The sequence below is a fragment of the Phyllobates terribilis genome, unplaced genomic scaffold (genome assembly GCF_046119375.1).
Source record: "Phyllobates terribilis strain yellow unplaced genomic scaffold, ASM4611937v1 Scaffold_4__5_contigs__length_816908805, whole genome shotgun sequence".
NCBI lineage: Eukaryota > Metazoa > Chordata > Amphibia > Anura > Dendrobatidae > Phyllobates > Phyllobates terribilis.
This window is the reverse complement of record NW_027362764.1, coordinates 727,160,864-727,182,906: the sequence shown is the minus strand read 5'-3', so window position 1 is coordinate 727,182,906 and position 22,043 is coordinate 727,160,864. Positions and strand designations below refer to the sequence as shown.

At 46.3% G+C, this 22,043-nt stretch overlaps 1 protein-coding gene across 2 annotated transcripts in view; it reads right to left on the bottom strand.

Moving 5' to 3' along the window:
* Positions 1-22,043, bottom strand: part of EBAG9 (estrogen receptor binding site associated antigen 9) — a 45,953-nt gene that overhangs the window by 8,653 nt on the left and 15,257 nt on the right. For both annotated transcript variants that reach the window (XM_073676789.1, XM_073676788.1), the window contains 4 exons: positions 18,171-18,246; positions 8,614-8,763; positions 7,660-7,767; positions 3,572-3,663 (listed from right to left, as the gene is read on the bottom strand). In XM_073676789.1, coding sequence (XP_073532890.1) covers positions 3,572-3,663; positions 7,660-7,767; positions 8,614-8,763; positions 18,171-18,246 — 426 coding nt within the window. The remainder of the gene's footprint in view (positions 1-3,571; positions 3,664-7,659; positions 7,768-8,613; positions 8,764-18,170; positions 18,247-22,043) is intronic.

Below are 22,043 nucleotides of genomic sequence, written 5' to 3'. Positions count from 1 at the left end.
ACCTGTGATGTATAGATACACATCACTAAGGTGAATATACCCTAGAAAAGAACTTCGCAATCAGAAGAGTGCCTCACTACCCTTCATGAACCAGTTCTGGCAGACCCAGTTTACCCAAATAGGTGGCTGCTGGGATAATGTAATAGCAGCAGCCGTATCCCCAAGCAATAGCCCATTCTGTAAAGTTTCCTGCCCTGATGACTGTTCGCCTTCCGGTACGGTTTACAAGTTGTATCATGCATCAGCACGAGCCGACCCAGAGCTGCAGATCTGATTCTGCTGGTATATGCTGGCACTTGGACTGACAGTCTGGCTGGGATCCTGTGCCGTGCAGAGGTGTATTGTGAGATATATTCTATTATGTGCCCTCCATAAACACTGCATTTCCTATAATGGTCTGCAAGGACAATTCAAAGTCAGGCAACCCGAGAGCTCACAGGAAACCGCACACAGTGCAGGTCTGGATGTGACAGGAGTAGAATGGATCTGGCCTGGAAAATGGGCACCATCAATCCAAAACAGATGGGAGCCGTCCAAAAAGTCACCACCTTTATTTACATCAGAAAACGCCCGGTGACCCAGATAATCACAATTTACAAAATAAATTATATCCCAAGATTAGGAGAACAAATATGCGCGGCAAAGCCGAGGTGTCTGTGCCACTAGGCAGGATATTCAGGAAATGTCCAGATTTAACAACCCATTTTCATAGGACGCAGAATACTGAGGGGGTCCTGTAATCAGAGTGCCCACCTATATGGGATGAGGCACGGGAATTTGTGATCTGCTCATTTCTAGGAAATACTTCTGGAACTGTCCAAAGCGGAAATGAGAGAACCCCCTCTACTCTAAAGCGCAACTGTCATCAGGATTGTGCTTAGTAAACTACATACACTGTCAGGTGGGCGACATTACACTGAGTAAAATGATACCTTTGTTGATGAAATCCATCCTGTGGTTCTTTTATCATCTTTATTTTCATTTCTGACATAATATGCTCAAGCTCTGGGGCGGGACTTTGGGGAGGGCTGTAACTGGTGCTCTGCTTATGTATTCATATCTCTGGCCTCTGACAGGTCACTGTGCTTTCAGTGACCTGCCTATTATTTTAAATACTGCCTTTGTAATTGTGTTCCAAGGTCTTTAGCTTTTGTCCATGGGTTGATATGCACATGTCGGACCAAAGCAAGTTCATCTCTGGGACACAGAACCAGTCTCCTTCCTCAGCGGTATGATGGCTGGACATTCCCATCTTGTTTGTACTTGCATATAATTGTTTGTACAGATGAACAAGGCACCTTCAGGTATCTTTAAATTGTACCTAATGATGAGCCAGACTTGTGCAAGTCCACAATTCTCTTCCTCATATCTTGGCTGATTTCTTTAGACTTTCCCATAATGCTATACAAAGAAGTATTGTGTTTCAGGTGTGCATTACAATATATCCACAGGTGTGTCTTTAATTAACTCAGATGTTGCCAAACAACCAGAAGCGTCCAAACACATGACAGTCATATGGGCAGTCCAGAATTGTTTAAAGGGATAGTAATCTTAGTGTATGTGGACTTTTGACTTTACAGTAAGTAATGAAAATTCCTTAAAACATTCTCTCTCTCTCTTTCTGGCAAATACTAAAAATTATGGTAATCCTAATTGACCTGAAATGGAAAAGGTTTATTCTGATTTCATGTCAGATATTGAGAAAAAAAAAATGGATGTGTCTTTTTATATAGTGTATGTAAACATCTGGTTTCAACTGTATATACAGGGAGAGGGGGCACTGTGCAGACCCAGCTCCTGCTCTCCTCTCACTATGGCTGCTCTATACAGGGAGAGGGGGCACTGTGCAGACCCAGCTCCTGCTCTCCTCTCACTATGGCTGCTCTATACAGGGAGAGGGGGCACTGTGCAGACCCAGCTCCTGCTCTCCTCTCACTATGGCTGCTCTACACAGGGAGAGGGGGCACTGTGCAGACCCAGCTCCTGCTCTCCTCTCACTATGGCTGCATTATACAGGGAGAGGGGGCACTGTGCAGACCCAGCTCCTGCTCTCCTCTCACTATGGCTGCTCTATACAGGGAGAGGGGGCACTGTGCAGACCCAGCTCCTGCTCTCCTCTCACTATGGCTGCTCTATACAGGGAGAGGGGGCACTGTGCAGACCCAGCTCCTGCTCTCCTCTCACTATGGCTGCTCTACACAGGGAGAGGGGGCACTGTGCAGACCCAGCTCCTGCTCTCCTCTCACTATGGCTGCATTATACAGGGAGAGGGGGCACTGTGCAGACCCAGCTCCTGCTCTCCTCTCACTATGGCTGCATTATACAGGGAGAGGGGGCACTGTGCAGACCCAGCTCCTGCTCTCCTCTCACTATGGCTGCATTATACAGGGAGAGGGGGCACTGTGCAGACCCAGCTCTTGCTCTCCTCTCACTATGGCTGCTCTATACAGGGAGAGGGGGCACTGTGCAGACCCAGCTCCTGCTCTCCTCTCACTATGGCTGCTGTATACAGGGAGAGGGGGCACTGTGCAGACCCAGCTCCTGCTCTCCTCTCACTATGGCTGCTGTATACAGGGAGAGGGGGCACTGGTCAGACCCAGCTCCTGCTCTCCTCTCACTATGGCTGCTCTATACAGGGAGAGGGGGCACTGTGCAGACCCAGCTCCTGCTCTCCTCTCACTATGGCTGCTGTATACAGGGAGAGGGGGCAATGTGCAGACCCAGCTCCTGCTCTCCTCTCACTATGGCTGCTGTATACAGGGAGAGGGAGCAATGTGCAGACCCATCTCCTGCTCTCCTCTCACTATGGCTGCTATATACAGGGAGAGGGGGCAATGTGCAGACCCAGCTCCTGCTCTCCACTCACTATGGCTGCTATATACACGGAGAGGGGGCACTGTGCAGACCCAGCTCCTGCTCTCCTCTCACTATGGCTGCTGTATACAGGGAGAGGGGGCAATGTGCAGACCCATCTCCTGCTCTCCTCTCACTATGGCTGCTATATACAGGGAGAGGGGGCAATGTGCAGACCCAGCTCCTGCTCTCCACTCACTATGGCTGCTATATACACGGAGAGGGGGCAATGTGCAGACCCAGCTCCTGCTCTCCTCTCACTATGGCTGCTGTATACAGGGAGAGGGGGCAATGTGCAGACCCATCTCCTGCTCTCCTCTCACTATGGCTGCTATATACAGGGAGAGGGGGCAATGTGCAGACCCAGCTCCTGCTCTCCTCTCACTATGGCTCTATGGCTGCTATATACAGGGAAAGGGGGCACTGTGCAGACCCAGCTCCCGCTCTCCTCTCACTATGGCTGCTAAATACAGGGAAAGGGGGCACTGTGCAGACTGTTCCCCCCCCCAACCGTCATAAGTTGGGAGATCTTGAGTACATATCTATACACAGCAGACTTCAGCAGTAACGCAGCAAAATAAGGTAATTAACCTGATTACAAAATGAATCCAAATTACATTCTTATCTTATAAATGATTATAAAAATGAATTTGTACATTTTATAGGCTGAGTGCATAATATCAGGTGTGCATGACTGACTTTAACAATGGCTTATTACCGCAGAACTTCTTCCGCCTGCCAGGCAGCGTCTTCCTCTTCCTCCCAAGCGTTCGAATTTTCTTGCCATGTTTCTAAGTCGCCCAATTCTGCCTAAAAAGATATTTATAGGAGGGTAAAATAGCCTTGAGATCAGCGTTCTGTGCGTGATGGAAATCTAGGTAAATGATGGCCCTTTGATCAGCAGCGAGGGCACGTGCACCCTTCTACTGGCCTTTACATGATCTTCCCTTGGAGAAGGAGACAAAGTTATCACTGCGGTCTACGGCCGGATGCGGATTGTATTTAGAAAGTCATCTATTGCTTTAATCCGCTTTTAATGTAAAATGTATTTTTTGCATTCTGGTGCAAGTGACAATAGACAGCGACTTAGATCAGTACAGGGGTCTTTAGTTCGGTGTTAAATTTGCAAAACTTCAGAAATTTCTTTAATATAATGATACTGGATATATATATATATATATATATATATATATATATATATATATATATATATATATATATATATATATATATATATATATATATATATATATATATATATATATATATATATATATATATATATATATATATATATATATATATATATATATATATATACACACACACACATCCAAAAAGGTAATTTTCTGATGACAAATTCCTGACAGTATGAACTAAGCACATAACCTTTTAGGAGGATGGAGCATTATAAAATTCTCCTTTTTAGTGCGCTAATCACTGCCTCTATTCTGCGGAATCTAAAGTTTGATCCAATATGCTAATTTGTGAGCTCGGTGCACCCCGAGTGTGGCCAAAAGGTTTAGTGACCATTAGTTTTGTATGTCTCTGTCTCTCTCACTAATGATAGGCAAGCCAGTGCAGTCAAAGCTTTCGCTGCAGACAGTGCTCCCTCCAGGGAAGCCAGCGCTGTCAATCACAAGAGAGGCACAGGGACAGGGAAAAAACAGTGAGCAGAACGAAGCACTGAGCCTCTTGGCCACACCCAGGGTGCATCAAACATTTAATTATCAAGTTCTGAAGAACAGAAGTAGCAAGTGAAGCACTAAAAGCCTTTTTTTAAGGGGCAATATACCCTACAAGGCTGTCAGTATGCTGTCCGTTTGGGTTGAGACTCCTTTTAAAGGGAATCTGTCACCACTTTGGAGATATCAGACCTCTACTATGGGCATACTGGGTATAGAAAAGCAAATCTATACATATCTGTATGGCCCATAGTAGAGGTTTGATTGCAGAGAAAAGCGCTTTAATCAATTTAATTTTGTACAGGCTTGGCGATCGGGGGACATCAAGCAATCCCTGTTTATGTTCTTATCATTCCCCTAAATCACCGCCTATATGCTTAATTATCATATCCCCCACCTCCCCTGCACGTCACAGGGCTCTGTGACAGACCCTGTGCTCCCTGACTTCCCGGTCATGAGCAAAGCGCTGCTCACATAGAGCGCGCTTTGCTTCATCCCGGCCCGTCTCTCTGTGCACTGCGCCACAGGTTTCTATTCCGCAGGCGCCGGGGAGTCACTGTCTTGTCCCGGCGCCTGCGGAATAGAAACCTGTGGCGCAGTGCACAGAGAGACGGGCCGGGATGAAGCAAAGCGCGCTCTATGTGAGCAGCGCTTTGCGCATGACCGGGAAGTCAGGGAGCACAGGGTCTGTCACGGCGCCAGCGCAGTGCACAGACAGACGGGGCAGAGATGAAGCAAAGCGCGCTCTATGTGAGTAGCACTTTGCGCATGCCCGGGAAGCACAGTGCACAGCATAGCGACGTGATGTGCAGGGGAGGGGGATATGATAATTAAGCATATAGGTGGGGATTTGGGGGAATAATAAGCACATAGGCAGGGATTGCTTGCCGTCCCCCATACGCCAAGCCCGTACAAAATTGAATTGACTAAAGCGCTTTTCTCTGCAATCAAACCTCTACCATGGGCCATACAGGTATGCATAGATTTACTTTTCTATACCCTGTAGAGGTCTGATAACTCCAAGGTGGCGACACATTCCCTTTAAGCGCCAGTGGTCGGACCCCATCTATCAGGCATTTATGGCTTCTTTTTTGGCAAATAACCCTTTAAATAAAGATCGCCATCCTTTTCCAAACATTACTAGCCCCCCCTGGTGCTATACGGCTTCTATGTTCATTGCTGCGCGCTTGGTCGTACATCAAGGAGGACTATGAGGGCCAAATAGCTCCCGTCACACGATGTGTTGGATGTGATTTACAAGTTTACCGCAGCTTCACGGACGACTAGGAGAGGACTGAAGAGACTAGCCGCATGGGATAAATGTGATTACTACCTTCAACACCATGGAAGAGCACAACACAGCCCTGTGCACCGAGACAAGAGAAAATGAAAAGCCCGGCCTCACACGTGTATATATACAGTTAGGTCCATGTATATTTGGACTGAGACAACATTTTTCTAATTTTGGTTCTAGACATTACCACAATGAATATTAAACAAAACAATTCAGATGCAGTTGAAGTTCAGACTTTCAGCTTTCATTTGAGGGTATCCACATTAAAATTGGATGAAGGGTTTAGGAGTTTCAGCTCCTTAACATGTGCCACCCTGTTTTTAAAGGGACCAAAAGTAATTGGCCAATTGACTCCAAGGCTATTTCATGGACAGGTGTGGGCAATCCCTTCGTTATGTCAGTCTCAATTAAGCAGATAAAAGGCCTGGAGTTGATTTGAGGTGTGGTGCTTGCATTTGGAAGGTTTTGCTGTGAAGTAAACATGCGGTCAAAGGAGCTCTCCATGCAGGTGAATCAAGTCATCCTTAAGCTGCAAAAACAGAAAAAACCCATCCGAGAAATTGCTACAATATTAGGAGTGGCAAAATCTACAGTTTGGTACATCCTGAGAAAAAAAGAAAGCACTGGTGAACTCATCAATGCAAAAAGACCCGGGCGCCCACGGAAGACAACAGTGGTGGATGATCGCAGAATAATCTCCATGGTGAAGAGAAACCCCTTCACAACAGCCAACCAAGTGAACAACACTCTCCAGGAGGTAGGCGTATCAATATCCAAATCTACCATAAAGAGAAGACTGCATGAAAGTAAATACAGAGGGTTCACTGCACAGTGCAAGCCACTCATAAGCATCAAGAATAAAAAGGCTAGACTGGACTTTGCTAAAAAACATCTAAAAAAGCCAGCACAGTTCTGGAAGAACATTCTTTGGACAGATGAAACCAAGATCAACCTCTACCAGAATGATGGAAAGAGAAAAGTATGGCGAAGGCGTGGTACAGCTCAAGATCCAAAGCATACCACATCATCTGTAAAACACGGCAGAGGCAGTGTGATGGCTTGGTCATGCATGGCTGCCAGTGGCACTGGGTCACTAGTGTTTATTGATGATGTGACACAGGACAGAAGCAGCCGAATGAATTCTGATGTATTCAGAGCCATACTGTGTGCTCAGATCCAGCCAAATGCAGCCAAACTGATTGGTCGTCGTTTCATACTACAGATGGACAATGACCCAAAACATAAAGCCAAAGCAACCCAGGAGTTTATTAAAGCAAAGAAGGGGAATATTCTTGAATGGCCAAGTCAGTCACCTGATCTCAACCCAATTGAGCATGCATTTCACTTGTTAAAGACTAAACTTCAGACAGAAAGGCCCACAAACAAACAGCAACTGAAAACCACCGCAGTGAAGGCCTGACAGAGCATCAAAAAGGAGGAAACACAGCGTCTGGTGATGTCCATGAGTTCAAGACTTCAGGCAGTCATTGCCAACAAAGGGTTTTCAACCAAGTACTAGAAATGAACATTTTATTTACAATTATTTAATCTGTCCAATTACTTTTGGTCCCTTTAAAAACAGGGTGGCACATGTTAAGGAGCTGAAACTCCTAAACCCTTCATCCAATTTTAATGTGGATACCCTCAAATGAAAGCTGAAAGTCTGAACTTCAACTGCATCTGAATTGTTTTGTTTAAAATTCATTGTGGTAATGTCTAGAACCAAAATTAGAAAAATGTTGTCTCTGTCCAAATATATAAGGACCTAACTGTTTTCTGAGAAGACCGGCGTTGTGGAGAACCTCCACCATCTCATCAAATACTCACAGATTGCACATAAGGGAGGCTATCCTGCGCAGCTGCCAGTCGACTTGAAAATCCTATGCTCCCATCTGGGATATTATAATTGATTGGCTCCCTCTTCTTGACAATGATCTGCAGACAAAAAGCCGGAGGAGAGATCAAAAACTGCGGCGGCGAAAGCCACGAAGGACAGAAAGTGGCGAACACGCGGCCATTATGTCAGTATGCATGCTGCTCTCTAATAGAAGTGTGTGTATACAGCGCCACCTGCTGTCGTCATCAGGAAACTGCACTCACTAGATGGCCAGTGGCGGGTTAACCATTTACCAGCGCCGCCTGCTTTGCACATTGTGATAGCTTTAGATTAGACTGGGTTCGGTACGATATTCACCACATTTGGGAGTAAAATATTAAAAGTTGCATTCAACCCTGCGTGAACCGGCAGGCCTATACAAAACCCATATCTCTAGCGTTATCAGAATGTGATTAGTGATGAGCGGGTATGTTCTGTTAATCCTTTCGGCGAGCATGCTTGGGTGCTCGCTGAGTATTTTCAGCGTGCTCAGGTGTTATGTTTCAGTCACTTCGTGCTCATGATTTGCGACTGACAGCTTTAATACATGTAAGGAATGCCTAAGAAACAGGCATTCCTCACATGTATTTAAGCTGTCAAACAGTCGCAAATCATGGACAGCGCGACTCAAACATAACACAAGAGCACGCTGAAGATACTTGGCGAGCACCCGAGTACTTTCGTAAATCTCGAGTAATGAGCATGCTCGCTCATCACTAATTGGGATGTGTCTGTCCTGCTACGTCTGCCAGCTTAGGAATAATTTAGGAGAGTGATGGGAGAACGCAGACGCTGCTTTTGCAGTATTTCGCATAGCATTTGCCTCTTGGATTCAATGAGCCCCCGCACAGCAGCGGTCAGACGGCAGCTTAGTTACTATACCACTTTCAGGTGCGGGCACTGACCTTCTGGGTTTTCCTGATGGTTGGCGTCATGTCTTTGAAGTAGTCGGGTTCTTCTTGCTCCCCGGAATTTGGTGTGGCCAGAGTCCCATTCCCGCCTTCGATCTTGACGCTTGTGGGGACTTCATCGTCCCAAGAACTCCACTCCTCCACCTAAATGAGATGCACAAGAGTTAACGAGTGCAAGGACCGAGATTTGGCGCCAACATATTTCTCGCCATTAGTCCCCATTTCAACATGCTTTATGATTTTTTGGGGGAAGGCGAGGGGTGGGTGGGGTAGTATTTATTATTTATAATTATTTTTTTACCAGATTCAGAACAGCTTTTGTGCCATTTTTAAGCTTATTTACTCAGCCCTTATTTTTTTGGGTTGTCTCGACAAGGTGGACGCGGCTTTCATTAGCCGGATATTTTCTGCCGATCCATCATTTGCGACTGTTGCAAGAGTTTTTGCGCAATGCTACTCCGATGCCCTCATGGGGTACAATGCAAAAGATTTTCTTTTTGTAGCTGAAGACAAATGTGCACCATTTCATTTTGAAAAAGGAGTAAAAAATCAGCAAAAGGGAATAAAAAAAATGAAAAAAAAGGCAGCTTTCAATTTGAGACAAATGCAAACATTGTGCACCATTTCGATGAATTTGACGGAAAGTCTACCAGTGAAAAACAAAGACAAAACAGAAAAATTAATCACAAAAATACAGTTGATGAATAGGGGGGGAGGCTTTGTTCTTTTCGATCAGAATAGACTATTATTAGGAAAAAAAAATTAAGGTAGATTATAGGTCATATTGGGGAAGGATCCATATAAAAGAAGAAGTGATGTCACCAGTGTAAGCAAAGCTTTCCAGAGGCTGAAAATCTGTCCCGTTCATACAATGGATGCACGGCTCATTACAGTAAAATCATTGGAGCTGTGTTGTGTGCCTGCGCACCCACCACGTGACCCAGCAGATCGCCTGCGCACCCACCACGTGACCCAGCAGATCGCATGCGCACCCACCACGTGACCTGGCAGCGCGCCTGTACATCCAGCATCCACTACGTAACCCGGCAGCGCGCCTGTACATCCAGCATCCACTACGTAACCCGGCAGCGCGCCTGTACATCCAGCATCCACTACGTAACCCGGCAGCGCGCCTGTGCATCCAGCATCCACTACGTAACCCGGCAGCGCGCCTGTGCATCCAGCATCCACTACGTAACCCGGCAGCGCGCCTGTGCATCCAGCATCCACTACGTAACCCGGCAGCGCGCCTGTGCATCCAGCATCCACTACGTAACCCGGCAGCGCGCCTGTGCATCCAGCATCCACTACGTAACCCGGCAGCGCGCCTGTGCATCCAGCATCCACTACGTAACCCGGCAGCGCGCCTGTGCATCCAGCATCCACTACGTAACCCGGCAGCGCGCCTGTGCATCCAGCATCCACTACGTAACCCGGCAGCGCGCCTGTGCATCCAGCATCCACTACGTAACCCGGCAGCGCGCCTGTGCATCCAGCATCCACTACGTAACCCGGCAGCGCGCCTGTGCATCCAGCATCCACTACGTAACCCGGCAGCGCGCCTGTGCATCCAGCATCCACTACGTAACCCGGCAGCGCGCCTGTGCATCCAGCATCCACTACGTAACCCGGCAGCGCGCCTGTGCATCCAGCATCCACTACGTAACCCGGCAGCGCGCCTGTGCATCCAGCATCCACTACGTAACCCGGCAGCGCGCCTGTGCATCCAGCATCCACTACGTAACCCGGCAGCGCGCCTGTGCATCCAGCATCCACTACGTAACCCGGCAGCGCGCCTGTGCATCCAGCATCCACTACGTAACCCGGCAGCGCGCCTGTGCATCCAGCATCCACTACGTAACCCGGCAGCGCGCCTGTGCATCCAGCATCCACTACGTAACCCGGCAGCGCGCCTGTGCATCCAGCATCCACTACGTAACCCGGCAGCGCGCCTGTGCATCCAGCATCCACTACGTAACCCGGCAGCGCGCCTGTGCATCCAGCATCCACTACGTAACCCGGCAGCGCGCCTGTGCATCCAGCATCCACTACGTAACCCGGCAGCGCGCCTGTGCATCCAGCATCCACTACGTAACCCGGCAGCGCGCCTGTGCATCCAGCATCCACTACGTAACCCGGCAGCGCGCCTGTGCATCCAGCATCCACTACGTAACCCGGCAGCGCGCCTGTGCATCCAGCATCCACTACGTAACCCGGCAGCGCGCCTGTGCATCCAGCATCCACTACGTAACCCGGCAGCGCGCCTGTGCATCCAGCATCCACTATGTAACTCGGCAGCACGCCTTTGCATCCACCACGTGACCCAGAGGCGCGCCTATGCATCCAGCATCCACTACGTAACCCGGCAGCGCGCCTGTGCATCCAGCATCCACTACGTAACCCGGCAGTGCGCCTGTGCATCCAGCATCCACTACGTAACCCGGCAGTGCGCCTGTGCATCCAGCATCCACTACGTAACCCGGCAGTGCGCCTGTGCATCCAGCATCCACTACGTAACCCGGCAGTGCGCCTGTGCATCCAGCATCCACTACGTAACCCGGCAGTGCGCCTGTGCATCCAGCATCCACTACGTAACCCGGCAGCGTGCCTGTGCATCCAGCATCCACTATGTAACTCGGCAGCACGCCTTTGCATCCACCACGTGACCCAGAGGCGCGCCTGTGCATCCAGCATCCACTACGTAACCCGGCAGCACGCCTGTGCATCCAGCACGTGACCCGGCAGCGCGCCTGTGCATCCAGCATCCACTATGTAACTCGGCAGCACGCCTTTGCATCCACCACGTGACCCAGAGGCGCGCCTATGCATCCAGCATCCACTACGTAACCCGGCAGCACGCCTGTGCATCCAGCACGTGACCCGGCAGTGCGTCTGTGCGTTTATCACGTGACCAGGACAGATTTCCAACCTCCCATTCGTAAACAATCAAAGATCTTACAGCAAACTGACATCATGAAATTGGAGAGAAATTTATACAGAAAGTATGCTGGAAAACGAAAAATCCTTGATTAAACAAAAAAAAATAAGAAGTGGGTCAGGTGTGTGCAGCGGGCACAGGAGACCACCAAAGCCCTTTAAAAATACAGAAATTTAAGTAGCATATATGTGACAATGCCACTTAAAATTCCAGTGTAATAACTATATTTCGATAGCAAAGACATGCAGAATCTGCAGATCAGAGGAGAGTTGTACGAACTATATAAGAACTTACACAGTAACACCTTATTGTACAATTAGAGGAGCAGTGACGGCTCTACTCATAACAGCTTAGACTATGAGGAAATGGAGGGGAAGGGGCGGACACAAAAAGGTAAAAAAAAAATGCTTGTATAGTAAGGTCCAGACATCATTATAATGAATAGGAAAATGCTGCATGATGCGCTCACCAGCCACTGTGTGTACAAGTACAGTCACCAAGTGCTACTGGGTGCATGGATGTTGTGGAGACAGAGGAATAGGAGGGAGCAGAGTCTGAAGAAAATGCAGGAAGGGAGAACAGGTTATAGTTAGATTAGTGAGGTGATAGGCCAGTCTAAAGAGATGTGTCTTTAGAGCACACAAAATGGTGTATACATCGGATTGTCTGGGAATGCATTTCAGAAAACTAGTGCAACACAAGGAAAGTCTTCGAGACTGGAATGGGATGCTCGGATTATAGAGGATGCTGATCTAGGATCATTAGCAGAATGAAGAACACGGAAAGGGTGGTAGACAGATGAGGGAGGAGATGTAAAGTGGTGCCGAACTGTGAAGAGTTTTGTGGGTGAGTGTGATAAGTTTATATTGGACTCTGTAGCGGATGGGCAACCAGTGCAATGACTGGTACAGGGTGGAGGCATCAGTGTAGCAGCAGGGCAGAAGATCCTGGCACATTCAGGATGGATTGGAGATCGGAGAGCTTCGTAAGAAGGAGACCGATTAGTACAGCACTGCAACAGTCCAGACACAAATTAATAATTGGCTGTAGGGAGTGAAGGAAAGATCCGCGTCAAATATGACCACGAGACCGTAAGCGTGCTGCTGGGGAGTAATGGCAGAAGCACCCATTGGAAATATTGGGTATAGGTAGGCTAGTGGAGTGAGGAAACACGTTTATTTTTGGAGAGATTCAATTTCAGATACAGAGTAGACATGTCAGACTGCGGACAGACAATTACTGGTATTTTGTAGTAACGCAGGAGACTGTGTGTATAATTGGGTGTCATCAGCATAGAGATGGTACTTAAATCCAAATCTACTGATGGTTTGTCCAATAGGGGCAGTGTATAAGGAGAAAAGAAGGGGGACTGAGTCCTGAGGAAACCCAAAAAAAAGAAGAGGAAAAGGAGTGAAGAGGAGAGGAATAAGAACTGATAAAAGAAGGTGCGGTCAGAGAGGTAGGAGGAGAACAAGGAGAGAACAGTGTCCTTGAGGCCGATAGTGAGGAGGAGCTGGTGAACCACAGTGTCGAATGCTGCAGAGAGATCCAGGAGAATCAGGAGGGAGCAGTGACCATTAGATTTGGTCATTAGAGACTTTAGTGAGGGCAGTTTCAGTAGTCTGAAGACCGAAGCCAGATTGTAAAGGGTCTAGAGGAGAATGATCGGAGAGATAGTGGATGTGATGGGAGTGGACCAAGCGTTCCAAGAGTTTAGAGATGAAGGAGAGATTAGAGACCAGTCTGTAGTTAGCAGCGCAGTTTTGGTCGAGGGATGTGTTTTGTGTTTTTTTGTAAATAAAGAGCTCATGACAGAATGAATGAATGAATGAATGAGGAAAGAAACCAGAAGAGGTTAAATATTTTAGTTAGGTGCATGGTGACAACCCAGGGAAAGGGACTGGAGATGTGAGGGAATAGGGTCACTGGTGCAGGTAGTAAGGTGAGAACAAATGAGATGCACAGTAACCTCTTCCATGACCAGTTCAAAGACTGGAAGTGAACTAAATGAAGTACAGGAGGGAAGAGGAGCTATGCTATCAGGAAAATGGGGAAAAGATTCCTGTTGGACATGGGCAATTTTTTTTTTTTTTTTTTTTTAAGTAAGTGGCCAGATCATCAGCATTGAGGATGGTGATCGGCACCTGCACAACGGGACTGATGGGGGAGAGAAAAGTGTCAGTCATTTTGGATTGTCGGATAGTGTGGTGATAAGGATGGTGAAGTCATTTAGAGCATAAACTAATTATAATGAATTAAGTCTATAATATTGTTTAACTAATACAGTAAATGTAAAATTAAAAAAAAAAAAAAAAAAAAAAAAAATTTAGAACACGGTTACCAACATTTTTGGTCGCTGTGAACGCAATAAAAATCCTGTATGTACCCCCCCCACGAAGAAACAAAAAAAAGCACAAAGTTAAAATACATATAATGTATACATCTATTTTCTTCTTTAGGAGAGGGTCTCCAGAATCTAAACAAGCAAAGTAGGAGGAAATCTACAGTATATCACAAAAGTTAGTACACCCCTCACATTTTTGTAAATATTTTATTACATCTTTTCACAGGACAACACTGAAGATATGACACTGACAATGTAAACTAGTCAGTGTAAGGCTTGTACAACAGTGTACATTCGGTGTGCCCTCTAAATAACAGCCATTAATGTCTAAACCACTTGCAACAAAAGTGAGTACACTCCTAAGCGAAAATGGCCAAACTGTGCCCAATAGCCATTTTCCCTCCCCAGTGACATGTGACTCAATTTTACACAGTCTCAGGTGTGAATGGGGAGCAGGTGTGGTAAATTTAGTATTATTGCTCTCACATTCTCTCATATTTGTGACTGGAAGTTCAACATGGCTCCTCATGGCAGAGAACTCTGAGGATCTGAAAAAAAGGAATTGTTGCTTTACATAAAGATGGCCGAGGCTACAAGAAGATTGCCAAACACCCTGAACCTGAGCTGTAGCACAGTGCCATGACCATACAGAGGTGTAACAAGACTGGTTCCACTCAGAACAGGCCTGACCATGGTCGACCAAAAAAAGTCGAGAGCACGTGCGCAGCCTCATATCCAGAGGTTGTCTTCTCAAAATACACGTATGAGAGCAGCCAGCATTGCTGCAGAGGTTAAAGGTAGGTGTATATGTGTAGGTGTGTGTGTATATGTGTAGGTGTGTGTGTATATGTGTAGGTGTGTGTGTATATGTGTAGGTGTGTGTGTATATGTGTAGGTGTGTGTGTATATGTGTAGGTGTGTGTGTATATGTGTAGGTGTGTGTGTAGGTGTGTGTGTAGGTGTGTGTGTAGGTGTGTGTGTAGGTGTGTGTGTAGGTGTGTGTGTATATGTGTGTAGGTGTGTGTGTGTAGGTGTGTGTAGGTGTGTGTGTATATGTGTGTAGGTGTGTGTGTATATGTGTGTGTAGGTGTGTGTGTATATGTGTGTAGGTGTGTGTGTATATGTGTGTAGGTGTGTGTGTATATGTGTGTAGGTGTGTGTGTATATGTGTGTAGGTGTGTGTGTATATGTGTGTAGGTGTGTGTGTGTAGGTGTGTGTGTGTAGGTGTGTGTGTGTATATGTGTAGGTGTGTGTGTAGGTGTGTGTGTAGGTGTGTGTGTGTAGGTGTGTGTGTAGGTGTGTGTGTAGGTGTGTGTGTGTAGGTGTGTGTGTGTAGGTGTGTGTGTGTAGGTGTGTGTGTGTAGGTGTGTGTGTGTAGGTGTGTGTGTGTAGGTGTGTGTGTGTAGGTGTGTGTGTGTAGGTGTAGGTGTGTAGGTGTAGGTGTGTAGGTGTGTGTGTATATGTGTAGGTGTGTGTGTATATGTGTAGGTGTGTGTGTATATGTGTAGGTGTGTGTGTATATGTGTAGGTGTGTGTGTGTAGGTGTATATGTGTAGGTGTGTGTGTGTAGGTGTGTGTGTGTAGGTGTGTGTGTGTGTAGGTGTGTGTGTGTATGTGTGTAGGTGTGTGTGTGTGTGTATGTGTGTATAGGTGTGTGTGTATATGTGTAGGTGTGTGTGTAGGTGTGTGTAGGTGTGTAGGTGTGTGTGTAGGTGTGTGTGTAGGTGTGTGTGTAGGTGTGTGTGTAGGTGTGTGTGTAGGTGTGTGTGTAGGTGTGTGTGTAGGTGTGTGTAGGTGTGTGTAGGTGTGTGTGTGTAGGTGTGTGTGTGTAGGTGTGTGTGTGTGTAGGTGTGTGTGTGTAGGTGTGTGTGTGTAGGTGTGTGTGTGTAGGTGTGTGTGTGTAGGTGTGTGTGTGTAGGTGTGTGTGTGTAGGTGTGTGTGTGTAGGTGGTGTGTGTGTGTGTGTGGTGTGGGTGTGTGGTGTGTGTGTGTGTGTGTGTGTGTGTGTGTGTGTGTGTGTGTGTGTGTATGGTGTGTGGGTGTGTGGTTGTGTGTGTTGGTGTGTGTAGTGTAGGTTGTGTGTTTGGTGTAGGTAGGTGTGTAGTGGTGTGTGTGGTAGGTGTGTGTAGGTAGGTGTGTGTAGGTAGGTGTGTGTAGGTAGGTGTGTGTAGGTAGGTGTGTGTAGGTAGGTGTGTGTGGGTAGGTGTGTGTGGGTAGGTGTGTGTGGGTAGGTGTGTGTGGGTAGGTGTGTGTGGGTAGGTGTGTGTGGGTAGGTGTGTGTGGGTAGGTGTGTGTGGGTAGGTGTGTGTGAGTAGGTGTGTGTGTGTAGGTGTGTGTGTGTAGGTGTGTGTGTGTAGGTGTGTGTGTGTGTGTAGGTGTGTGTGTGTAGGTGTGTGTGTGTAGGTGTGTGTCCCCTAAACCCTGTTGTCCCTCCTCCTTCCACAGTGATCAGGTTGTATTGCCTCTTCCACTCCCTATATATTTACTATATTGTGATATATATTTTTTGTGATGGATATCCTTTGACACGTGTCTACATCATATTCCAAGCTGGCATTCAGCCTCATGTTATTTTATCATAATTCATAGTTTTTTCAGGACTTTTAGTGGCAGTGGTAATTTTGAGGCCCCTTTTTTCACTTTTAAAGACCTGACATAGCATCATCCATGGACTTTTCTTATTATTGCACGCTACACTTTACAGTTCTATGATGATAACTTCTCTTTACAGGTTTTTTTTTTTATACCTTTGAATCTCCTTGAGCAACCTATTAATTTGGGCCCTCTGCATTATGAACTGTTAAGTAATACATACAATTCATGGAAACGGTAGTAATTTTTTATCCCATAAGGGAATCGCCTGTATTATAACCATTAATTCATATCCAAAACTACCAAAATATGGACTTATAATAGGCTAAATCGTAAAAAGGACATAGATCAATAGCAGAAGCAAAAACGATCAAAAAGCCATATCAAAGTTTATTAACGAATAATAGCATAAGGGGATAAAACACAGGTACAGTAGGATAGAACCTTAATCCACGTGCTGCATATAAAAATATATAATGGCAGATTTGCAGGATAAATTATCGCCAGAGAGGCCCCCAAATTTCAATCAATAAATGTATATCAAGTATCATAGTGTGCCCTTAGACGTTTAGACATAATAATAGTACTCATGTACAGACACGTATAGAGCCACTATACATACCAGTGAATCAAATGCAGGAGAAGCCTATGGGCAAACAGTCAGGGCACAGGGGCAGTAGTAGAGAGGCTACACACGTGGAGCGAGAGCCCCGAAGCGCGTTTCGGATGTCCCTTATCCCCTTATGCTATTATTCGTTAATAAACTTTGATATATTTCTATATCTATGGCTTTTTGATCGTTTTTGCTTCTGCTATTGAATTATGAACTGTTCTAGTATTATTTTTTTTGCGTGTGACACTTTAATAAGTCTGTTTTGGACAGGCCTCTCCTGCCTTGACATAACCTTGGGCGTGTCTATTTCTGTCTACGATTCTGTTGAACTATATCTCCAACCTACCGTACCTACTGTGGTATCCTTCTATTTATTTCTCCTTTTTAGAAATGTACTTTTAAGAATTGTTTTTAAAATAATTTGAACAAACAGTATTTTTATTTTGCATCTATACTTCCTTTCTCATGATTGGTTTTGCTTTGAATGAAGTCTTGCATCTAATAGGCCCCCTACTTTATTTGGAATATAGACTAAACCCTATTGAGCATCTGTGGGGCCTCCTCAAAAGAAAGTGGAGGAGCGGAAGGTCTCCAACATCCACCAGCTCCGTGATGTCATCATGGAGTAGTGGAAGAGGATTCCAGTGGCCACCTGCGAAGCTATAGTAACCTCCATGCCCAAGAGTTAAGGCAGTGCTTGAAAATAATGGTGGCCACACAAAATATTCACACTTTGAACACAATTTGGCCATTTTCACTCACGAGGTGTATTCAGTTTTGTTGCGAGCAGTTTAGACATTAATGGCTGTAAGTTGAGTTTAGAGGGCACACACAATGAACACTGTTATACAAGCTGTACACTGACTACATTGTATCAAGGTGTCATATCCTCAGTGTTGTCCCATGAAGAGATACAAAAAAATAATTTACAAACATGAGGGGTGTACTCAATTTTGTGACATACTGCATATAACATACATATAAGCGCACACATATCTGTATATACAATGGAACAGAACGCGAGAAAAGGAGAACTGACAGACGGAGGTGAAGTGGTCGCTGACCTGCTTGGGAACAGAATAGTCTACAGTGGTCGGCAGGGTTATCTGATCACCGCTTAACTTTCTACCACGTCCAGACCTTAAAAAAAGAAAAAGTAGACAGTCAACATGGATAAGTCGAAATGGTCAGCTACACAGGCAACTACAGCAGCAAAGCAAATTGCATCTTCAAAAATACCAGTACATTTATAGACCATTGACACCTTTGACAAAGAAGAAAAAAACTATGTATTTTAAATAGTGGTTTCCATCTTTTTAAAATGTTGCACAATGAGTTTGCAATCTTCCTTTTTCAGACTCCCTGACATGCACCTTGTAACCTGCTCATTGCCTTAGACTTTTCTCATGAAGACTTGTTCCTCTCAGTAATACAGGCTGGATGCGAGCCCTGTGTATCCAAGGAGCCGCAGTCTTCCCTGGCTCTCCAGTATCAGCACAGCTTCATTCCTGTACCAATTTACCCCATTCTACATCAGAACTGCTCTGGGTGCTCCCTTTTCTTTCTACTCTCATACACATCATGATTAACCCCTTCCCAACATAATACATAGCTATGTCTTACTTGAGAGATAGATGTACCGGTACGTCCTGGTGATCATGCGCGCACAGAAATGGGGGCTCAGCTTAACTAACTACATCTCTGGCCGTTTAACCCTCTAAATGCCACAGTTAATAGCAACCATGGTATTTAGAAGCCAGTGAGGAAAGTAGGAAAAAATAAAAAAACGTTCTTGAAATGCTGTGTGTCCATTCTGCCTCCCAAAGTTCAGATTAAGGTTGAGTTCACATTTATCCTGCGCTCTAAGCTGAGAATGCACCTCAAAGTTTCCACCCAAATCTTTGAAAAACAGGATTCAGACTAAACAATTCACAGCAGCAGTCATTTTGGACTACTCCCCATGGATGTACCATTTCTTCAGGCGTGTACATTAGTACGGTTGACCACAGTTTTGTGAACCACTAAAAAACAGTCACCACCAGAATAGAGGCCAGTCAGTTTAAAGTGGCTCCATCTGCCCCATCATAGTGAACGGATCCGACGTGGGTTTCATCTGAATCAGATATTTCAGAGCTTTAGACGGAGGAAACCTTGATGCAAAGTGCTCAGAGTAGAGCACAGGATAAATGTGAACGAAGCCTTCAAATAATCCAAAATGTTCTGCACTGAAGAAGTCTCCACTCAGGTCCATCATCTGATGATGGAAATATAGGGGACTTCCACGTTACTGGTAGTTCAACAGCTCTGGAAAAGCGCTATGGCTCCTCAGTCCCGAAAGGAATCCAGTGCCATCTCCTCCTGATCCCCACAGTGTGCCTAAACCACAGTTAGCATCCATGTGTTCCCCATTACTGTAGCGATGAGAGCTCGCCTAATTTATGGGGTGCCTGTCTCCAGGAGCACAAGCTGGGCATAATGGATTCTCAGTCTGCAACACCAACTCGTACTTCTTTCTGAAAAACACTTGGTCTCAAATTCATTTCTACATCCATATAGGAATTCCCAGAGAAGTGTAACTTCCAAAAATGGGGTCACTTGAGGGGGGTTTCTGCTGTTCTAGCACTTTAATAGCTCTGCAAATGGCGCAAGCAAATTATTCAAGGGAAATCTGCTCCAAAAGTAATATAGCGCTCCTTGTCTTCCGAGCCTTGTACGAAAACAGTTTCTGACACTGAGGCAACCCGAGAGAAATTGCGTTAGAAGTTGTGGGTCCATTTTCCACTTTGTGAAAATCTGGGGCTAAAAGACCATTTTACTTGTAAAAAATTAAAATTTTTCTTTTCCATCTTACCCACCCAATGGTATACAATTCTATGCAACATGTGAAGCATCAGTGGTGTCAGCATGCTCACTGCACCCGTAGATGACTGATGGAGGGATGTAGTAGACTGTGAAATAGGTAGTGGGTAGTGTTGAGCATTCCGATACTGAAATATCGGGTATCGGCCGATATTCGCGGTATCGGAATTCCGATATTTCATTCCGATACTTTTGCAATATCGTATACCGGAATCGGAAGTTCCCATAATGCAATGAGCCATTTTCATTTTATTCAGCCAATGAGGATCCTAAGAAGTGTGGGCACATCCTGTTAGGCATGTAGGCATCTTAACTAATGGCATGGCTGTGATTGGCTGCTGAAATGATGTCATGATGCACTATAAAAGCCGCCGCCGCCATTTTGAGCTCACGCTGCTGTGAATTCAGTTAGGGATAGGACGCTGTTGTTCTGAGGGACAGTTTTAGCTACCTATTTGGTCTATTCTGCTTTACCCAAGCTACTTTATAAATCGCTGTGTCTTGCAGTGCTAGTGCACAGTTCTCTGTGCTGTTCACCGCTGTCTGCAAGGTCTCTGTGTGTGAGTGCAGCTCACCCTGTAGTGCGTGCTTCAACCCCGTCTGGTTGTAGTGCACTCAGTGTGTGTCACTGCCTCATACATTGTCCTTTATTGCCAATTCATAATTTTTCCTGATTTCTCCTATTAGTGTGGTGGTTCCATCCGTATTCAGCTAGATTAGTTCCAAACACACTATATAGGAGTAGTTAGAGGAGCCTTTCTGCAGCATTGTGCCCTGCAGCCCCAGCCAGATTAGTATTAGCCTATTTTTTGCAGCCTCATCTATTGCATTGTAGGTTACCTTCCTACATTGTAATAGCTACAAAAAGTTTGTGATACTATCGTTATTACATCTTTAGGCACATCCAGTGTCTTTTTGTGACAAAAAAAACCTAAATAAAGTTCACCAAACACTCCACTTTACAGTTGTGTAGGCCACATTAGCTCATATTAAAGTCTAGTCCACACTTCATAAAATTAGTGTTTCTTATACCTGTTAGCAGCTGTTCAGGAATAAGCACACTAAGCCCTTAGTACTTTTCTGCCTATCTTTATCAGTCTACCAAGATGAAAAAGGCAGGGAGTAAGGCATGTGGTCGTGGTCGTGGAGTTTCTGCAGGGAGGGGACGTGAGGATTCTGTACCTGCAGGGAGAGGATGTGGGGATTCTGTGCCTGCTGCGGGCACCAGTGACTCAGCATCCCCCAGTTTTACCAGGGAACAGTCCTTTATGCGCAGCTTTGTAGGAGCTAGCCGTACCCCACTGCTGCGCGAGGACCAAATTGAAGCCGTTGTCGGATGGATGGCAGCTAACGCATCGACTTCAATTAGTTCCAGATCCTCTCAGGTCCTGAGCACTGAAGAGCACCCATCTGTCTCTTCACCACCTGCCAAATTGCCCAGGCAGTCAGAGAGCCCTGGACAGGAGCCATCTCTACTTCTGTTCTCTGAATCTCTTGGCTTGGAAAGAGGGGGCCAGCCAAGCAGAATTCGAGAATTTGAAGAAGAGGTAGTATGTGTAACGGGTCTGGGAGGCGGAACCTCTGAGCTACTATACAAGGGGGCAGTCCTTGTAAGGGAGCGGGTGGCGACCAGGGAAGACGGGCAGGAGGTCACAGCAGGTGACCGGGACAGTCTCTGAATGAACGGGCTGGAGGTCACGGCAAGTGACCGGGGCAGTCTCTGGATGAACGGGCAGATGGTCACGGCAAGTGACCGGGGCAGTCTCTGGATGAACGGGCTGATGGTCACGGCAAGTGACCGGGGCAGTCTCTGAATGAACGGGCAGATGGTCACGGCAAGTGGCCGGGGCAGTCTCTGGATGAACGGGCAGATGGTCACGGCAAGTGACCGGGGCAGTCTCTAGGTAAAGGGTTGGTACGACCTGTGGCGGCTGATGATAGACGTGGGCTCCCAGGTGAGAGTCTCTGGATGAACTGGTGGTCACAGCATGTGACGGCGGAGCCTCCAGGAAGACCAACAGACAGGCGGCAGATGAGCGCTCCCAGGTGAGCGAGCAGGAGTCACTGGACAGGCGGGT